The following is a 7,500-nucleotide window of genomic DNA, read 5'->3' on the forward strand; positions in this document are numbered from 1 at the left end:
AAAAAAGAATTCTCACGCATTTTTACTTTTTTTTTTTTTTTTTTTTTTTTTTTTGTAAGCGCGGTGAAAAGCAATTTTTTTTCTGTAAAAACAAGACTTAACAGCATTTAAACGCATTCTAGCACGTCATGATGACGATTACGTGCGTTAAGTTCGTATACAGCGAAGAGGGATTAATGGGACAACTTGCAGGTGTTATTGTTGTTCTTATTTTTTGTTGTTATTGTTGTTGTTTTGTTATTGTTGTTGTTGTTTTATTGTTATTTTATTATTATTATTATTATTATTATTATTATTATTATTATTATTATTATTGTTATGATCATTGTTATTATTATTTTGTTATTATCATTGTTATTTTATTATTATTATTATTCTATTATTATTATTACGATAATTATGATTATTATTTGATTATCATTATTATTTTGTTATGATTATTATTTTATCACTATTATTATAGTTGTTGTTTTTGTTGATGTTGGTATTATTGTTGTTAATGTTGTTTTGTTGTGTGTGAACTATTTTATTTTTTGTCGATTGAGTTATTAAAATTCTTGCGTTCTATAAATCAGATTTTCGCCGACTTATGATTTCTAAAGTGATGAGTGCCAACGGGGGTGCCATCCTTGCGCGGCACCTTCGTCGAGAGTGCCAGGAGGAGCTCTTCTTCCCTCCCCCCCCCTCCTCCCCCTTCCTTTCCCCTGCTCACCTCACCCCCCCCCCCTTCTCCGTAACACCAAACAGGAGTAGGGAGGAGAAAGCTCTATGGAAGCTCTATAAAAGCTCTGCGAAGGCACAACGAAAGCTCTGCGAAAGCTCTATGAAGGCACTACAAAAAGCTCTACGAAACCTTTACGAAAGCTCTATGAAAGCTCTACGAAAAGCTCAGCCAGTGCGTAAACATCCTAAGTACGAGGAGGATGACAAGCCATCTCTATGCAGATGAAAAAATTAGCATGAAAATGAAGAAAGTGTGAGAGTGAGGGGGTGAGGGGGAGAGGGAGGGGGGGGCGTCATGTTCGGGTTCTCTTGCTGGACGTCTGAGGGAGGGGGAGGGGGAAGGGGGGTGAAGAGGTAAAGGGAAGTGATGTGTTTGTTGTCGTTGTAGTATTATTATTGTTATTATGTTGTTATTATTATTATTGTTGTTGTTTTATATTATTATTGTTATTACTTTATTATATTTATGATTATCATTATTATTATTATCATCATTGTTATTATTATTACTATCTTCTCCATGTCTACTTTTTATCGTTATGAATACTGTAGCTGAAACCATTGCTCTTTCATCTGACCGGAGTAATAAACGCGCATTAATGACCGCCGCCCGTCCGCCCACCGCGACGCCCACCCACCCACCAGACAACCCACCCACCCACCCGCTTAGCCACTCACCAGAGAACCCACCTGGACAGCCACCCACTTACTAGATAGACAAACCACCCATCTACCCGCTCAGCCACCCACCAGACAACCCACCTGGACAGCCACCCACTTACTAGATAGACAACCCACCCATCTACCCGCTCAGCCACCCACCAGAGAACCCACCTGGATAGCCACCCACTTACTAGATAGACAAACCACTAATCTACTAGCTCAGCCACCCACCTGAGAACCCACCTAGACAGCCACCCACTTACTAGACACACAACCCACCCACCTACCCGCTCAGCCACCCACCTGAGAACCCACCTAGACAGCCACCCACCTAGACAGCCACCCACCAGAGAACCCACCTGGACAGCCACCCATTTACTAGACACACAACCCACCCACCTACCCGCTCAGCCACCCACCTGAGAACCCACCTAGACAGCCACCCACCTGAGAACCCACTTAGACAGCCACCCACTTACTAGAGAGACAACCCACCCATCTACACAATCACACGCCCACTTGAGAACCCACCCACTCACCCACCCACTCAATAGACAACCCACCTACGCACCCGCCCACTCACACGCCCACCCACTCGCCCACACACTCGCCCACACACCTTTCCGAGGTCCACATGAGAGGGAGACAGACAGACAGACAGAAACATAGAAATATGCATTACCAGGAGGGAGAAGAAATAAAAAATGCACCCCCACCCACAGCCATCTGGCCAGCCCGCCCACGCCACGCCCACACCGAAGGCCTCCCTGTCTCTCTCTCTCTCTCCCACCCACGACGTACCACCCATGCTCCTCCTACCTCCGCGGGCGTGTCGTGTAGCCTGGGTCATCAGACGAACTGGTTGTTAGCGTCTTAATGGTTGTTTATGGTTGAGCTGCGTCTGTGCTAACGGCGCGTTCGGCCGCGTGCAAATTTGTGTCTTGCGAATATGATTTAGGGTTGTTTGTTGGGGGTTGGGGGTTGGGTGGGTTGGGGGTTGGGTGGGGGGGGTCTTGTCATCCGGCCCCGGGTGGGAAATATGGGAGGGGGTGGTTGGTTGGTGATGGAGAGGGGGCGGGTGTTTTATCGAAGGTGTGTGGGGGTTGATGGGTTTTGTGGGGGGTAGAGGGGAGTGGGAGTTGGTGTGTGTGTGGGGTGGGGGTCTGTGTGTGTGTGTGTGTGTGATTGTTTCGGTCGATAGATTACGGAATAAAACCGTTTTATTCATTGGGGGTTTTATGTAATGTCTGATATGTTCTAGTCTCATTTACATTCTGTTCCTCACTTTTTATCACATTTTCTCTTTTACATTTCCATCCTCTCGATATCCCAGTTCTTATATCCTTAGCCCGCTCGCATTTTCTCTTGTGTATATATATTGTGTCTCCCTCTCCCTCCCCTTCCCCCTCCCTCTCTCTCTCTCCTTCTCTCGCCCCCCCCCCTCTCTCTCTCTCTCTCTCTCTCTCTCTCTCTCTCTCTCTCTCTCTCTCTCTCTCTCTCTCTCTCTCTCTCTCTCTCTCTCTCTCTCTCTCTCTCTCCTTCTCCCTCTCTCTCTCCTTCTCCCTCTCTCTCTCCTTCTCCCTCCTCCCTCTCCCTCTCTCCTTCTCCCTCTCTCCTCCCTCTCTCCTCCCTCTCTCCTTCCTCCTTTGCCTGTGGTTTACAGCCCAGCCTCCCCGCCTGTGTTTAGTGATCTGGAGTCGAGTCGCGATATACTGGTCGATCGTAACAGAATAATCTCGTAAGTTCTTGTTAATCGCCGGTTTTAGAGGCAGATAATCCACACCCTGGGAGCCGGTTCGTTAAGTCTCCCCCCCCCCCCCCCCCCGTGCGCTGAGATGGAGGTCGGTGGTTCCGAAGATAGGGAGGTCAATGGGTTTCGTAAGGTACGGGAGGTTTGAATGGTGTGGGCGTTTTCGAAGTGGGGTTTCAAGGGGGGGGGGGGGTTGTCTAGATGCTGTGAAGGTTTTTTTTTTTTTACTGGTTTGGTGGTTTTTTTAAAGGAGGGTTTTTTTTTAAGTGATTCAGTGGGTGGTTTCTATGATGAGGTTCGCTGGTTTCCAAAGATAGGGTTCAGGGATTCACTGGTTTCTAAGATAGAGTTTAAAGTATAGATCTACCGGTTTCCAAGATAGTATCCAGTGTTCCATGGGTTCCTGAGAGCGTCCAGTGATCCAGTAGGGCCAAAGATAATGTTTTTGTGGTTCCTAAGATAGAAATCAATGTTTGTGCTTTGGCTGTTGCTACTTTAAATGAATGCAAGGAGGAGACATGCACTTGCAGCCGGTACTTGCCAAAATGAACGAGTCCCACAGGTAGCCATAAAAGAGAAGGGAGAGGGAGAGAAGGGAGGAGGTGGAGAGAGGAATAGGAGAGGGAAGGAAGAGGAGAGAGGGATAGGAGAGGGAAGGAGAGGAGAAGAGGATAGGAGGGGAAGGGAGAGGGAGGGAGGTGGAGAGAGAAGGATAGGTTAGGGAAGGAAGAGGAGGAAGGGAAAGGGAGAGAGAGGTGGGGAGAGAGGAAGGATAGATTAGGGAAGGAAGAGGAGGGAGGGAGAGTTAGAGGAGAAAGGGAGGAGAGAGAGATATGAGAGGGAAGGAAGAGGAGGGAGGGAAAGGGAGAGAGAGAGGAGGTGGAGAGAAGGATAAAAGAGGGAAGGAAAGAGGGAGGGAGGAAGAAGAGGGAGATAAAGAAGGGAGAATAAGAGAGCTAAATAAAAAGAAAGACAAGCAGAGACAGAGACAGACAGAGAGGGAGAGGGGGGTCCGAGCAGCCTTTGGAGGAGAGGCCAGGGAGGAGGACGAGACAGTGCCAGCCCCGAGTGCCAGATAACAAGGGGGCTCTAGAGGTGGCGCTGCCGGCACTGATATTGCACACTCTAGCAATCGCGACGCGGAAACCCTGATGAAATACTGTCGTTTAAATTAGGGAAGAGAGATCTGTGTGCCCCCCCCCTCCTCCTTACCCCTTTGTTTACCCCCTTACCCCCTCTACCTTCCTCTCTCTCTCTCTCTCTCTCTTTCTGTCTCTCTCTCTCTCTCTCTCTCTCTCTCTCTCTCTCTCTCTCTCTCTCTCTCTCTCTCTTTCTCTCTTTCTCTCTGTCTCTCTCTCTACCTCTCTCTCTCTCTCTCTCTCTCTTTCTCTCTGTCTTACTTCTCTCTCTCTCTCTCTCCCTTTTCGATCCCACTGATCGGATCTCTTCTTCACTTCTATGCTATTCTATTCCTCTTCGTTCGTTCTTCCCTTCCCCCTCCTTTATTCTATTCCTCCACCTCCTCCATCATCCCGTCCTCTTTCCTCCTCCTCCCTCTCAAACCCTCACCCCCCTTCTTATCTTCCTCCTCCGCTTCCCCCTTCTTCGTCTCGCTCCCCCTCCCCCTCTTTATCCCTCTCCCCCTCCCTCCCCCTCTTTATCCTACTCCCCCTCCCTCCCCCCTCTTTATCCTTCTCCCCCTCCCTCCCCCCTCCCCTCTCGGCTGACTGGCTGCTCGGGATGGCAAGGGATTCGGGTATTGGTATTGCTGGTATCGAGGGTTCTCCTTTTGCTTTGGGAGCGGAGAGGGTGGGGGTCGGGGGGGGGGGGGCTCTGTGGGCGGTTCGCCTTTTTTTTGTGTTTTTTTTTTTTTCGTTTTTCTTTTTCCTGTTCTTTTCTTTTTCTTTTTTTTCTTCTCAGTCCTTCTTTCTTATGATTTGTCTCTTTTCGGCCATTCCGTCTAATTTTTTGGTCTGCCTGTTCTTCTCTTATTATTATTATTCTTACCGTTGTTGTTGTTCTTGTTATTCCATCTACCATTAACATTACCCCCCATTGCCACCATTACTCAATGTAGCGAAGAGATGTCCAGCCAACTAATGATTTTCTCCGCCCGCCAGATGCAAGATAACTTCTGTAACATGTTCATGTGACACACGCGACATCTTCTGGTGCCCTCACGTGGTGGCACTCTCCCTGCACCGAATCCGCCACGCTGACACCGTCCAGCTCAGGATACCCATCTCAGGTAAGGTCCCGTGTGGTATTTCGTGTGGGTGTTGTTGTTTTTTTTGGGGGGGTATTGGGGTATTTTTGGGTGTGGTTATGATTGGGTTTGGGTTGTGGGTGTAAGGGGTGTGCTGTTGATATTGGTATAATTATTGTTGTCATTATTATTGTTGGTAATATTACTGTTGTGATTATTACTGTTGTTGTTATTGCTATATTATTAGTTTATTTAGTTGTATTTTTAGTATGTCCCTTGTTCATACAGAATGGGATATTTCATGTGTCCTTATAGAGAATACCCACCAGTCAGATACTTAAAGATGTGCTGAGAGAGAGAGAGAGAGAGAGAGAGAGAGAGAGAGAGAGAGAGAGAGAGAGAGAGAGAGAGAGAGAGAGAGAGAGAGAGATTCCCCGATAAGAACACTAGGCTGTCTCAGTCGGAGGAACGCAGCGTGTTCTGGTTTGTGTCGCCCGCCGCACTAACACCACTTTTCCTTTCCTCCTCTCGCCCTTCCCCCAACAGAGACCCTTCTGCAGATGGACAGACAGCAGCTACAAAAAATGGTACAGTATCTCATTAGCGAACACCACACGGAGGTCCTGCCCACCGCACAGAAACTCGCAGATCAGATCCTACAACACAGTCACCCCATCAACCATATTCAAGGTAAGTTCCTGGATGCTCTCCTTTCTGTAGTTTTGGGGGAGGGAGGGGTAGGGAGGGAGGAGAGAGGGGGGGTTTGGGGTGGTTGGGGAGGGAGAGAGGTAGAGGGAGAGGGAGGGTAGTATTTGTGAGAGTAAGGAGAGAAGAAAGAAGAATGAAAGAAAGAGAGAAGAGGAAGACAACATGGAAGACAAGCAAAAGGAGGCCAACAAAGAGGAAGAGGGGGAAATGAAGAGAGAAATAGGGAAAGACAGAAAAAAAGGAAGAGAAAATCGAAAAGGGAAGGGAAGGGAAGGGAAGGAGTGCCTGGCCGGTGGGCGAGGAAGGGACCTGGGCATTTTAAGCCCTCTGAAGGGCGTGGAGGAAGGGAAACTCCGGCTGGCGCTGCAGTAATAGAGGCGAATTTGGCACGGCAGTTAATCTGACCTTTTTTTTTCCTTTTTATCCTTGTTAATTAATGGAAATCGCTCGAACAAGGTGTTAAACATTTTTTTTTTGTAGATTGGCAAATTTGAATATCAGGTTCATTAGATTTAAAAGGGAGAGTGGAGATTCTGCAGAGATTTTTGCAACGGGGCACCGATGAGGTCGCGATGCACTCGTCGTCTCTGAATGCACACGGAAAAGGGTGGACTGACCCCTTCCCCCCCTTCCTCATGGCCACCCCCCCAACATCACCTCTTCCCCCCCACCGCTTTTCCAACCTACCTACCTACCCACCTCTATCTACTATCCCTCTTTTCCCCCTGCCCCCCCCTTCCCAACCTACCCCCTTCCCACCTCCCTTCTCAACCACCCTCTCCCCCTTTCCCCCTTTCTCAACCTACCCTCTCCCCCCTCCCCCCTTCCCCCTTTCCCACCTTCCCAACCACACCCCTTCCCCCTTCCCACCATCCCTCTCTCACCCCCCTTCCCATCGCCCCTCTCTCACCCCTCCCAGCCCCCCTCCTTCCCCCGCCTTCCATCCGTATAGAGTAATCGCGGGATCGGCCTCCATCCCGGCTCGCGGCGGAGGACCCGTAACCCGGCATGAACCCGCGCCAATAATGGCTCACGGCTTCACCCCCCCCCCCCACCCCACCCCCTCCCCCCAATAAACTGCAGTGAGCCAACGTCTACGGCGGGCGCGCGGAACACAATAGAGTCAGTCTCCCCCTCGGTAAAATATTCGCGCGCGCCATGCTGTAAATTGTTTTCCAAAACTTTTACAATCTGCACAATATATATACACAAGGGTTGAATGCAACGTTTTCTGAACAAATTGTGTACAGGTATAGCTATTGATTACGATATTGTCTTTGCACACACAGATGCATGCACGCACGCACGCACGCACGCGCAAACGCAAATACACAAACGCGCAAGCACTCACACACACACACACACACACACACACACACACACACACACACACACACACACACACACACACACACACATACACACACATACAAACACACACAAACCCTCC

At 48.8% G+C, this 7,500-nt stretch overlaps 1 protein-coding gene across 1 annotated transcript in view; it reads left to right on the forward strand.

Annotated features, from left to right (window-relative positions):
• Positions 1 to 7,500, forward strand: part of LOC113811698 (zinc finger SWIM domain-containing protein 5) — a 42,837-nt gene that overhangs the window by 13,441 nt on the left and 21,896 nt on the right. The window contains exons 3-4 of the mRNA XM_070137487.1: positions 5,257 to 5,384; positions 5,889 to 6,032. Of these exons, the coding sequence (XP_069993588.1) occupies positions 5,257 to 5,384; positions 5,889 to 6,032 (272 nt within the window). The remainder of the gene's footprint in view (positions 1 to 5,256; positions 5,385 to 5,888; positions 6,033 to 7,500) is intronic.

Source organism: Penaeus vannamei, chromosome 23 (assembly GCF_042767895.1).
Source record: "Penaeus vannamei isolate JL-2024 chromosome 23, ASM4276789v1, whole genome shotgun sequence".
Lineage (NCBI taxonomy): Eukaryota > Metazoa > Arthropoda > Malacostraca > Decapoda > Penaeidae > Penaeus > Penaeus vannamei.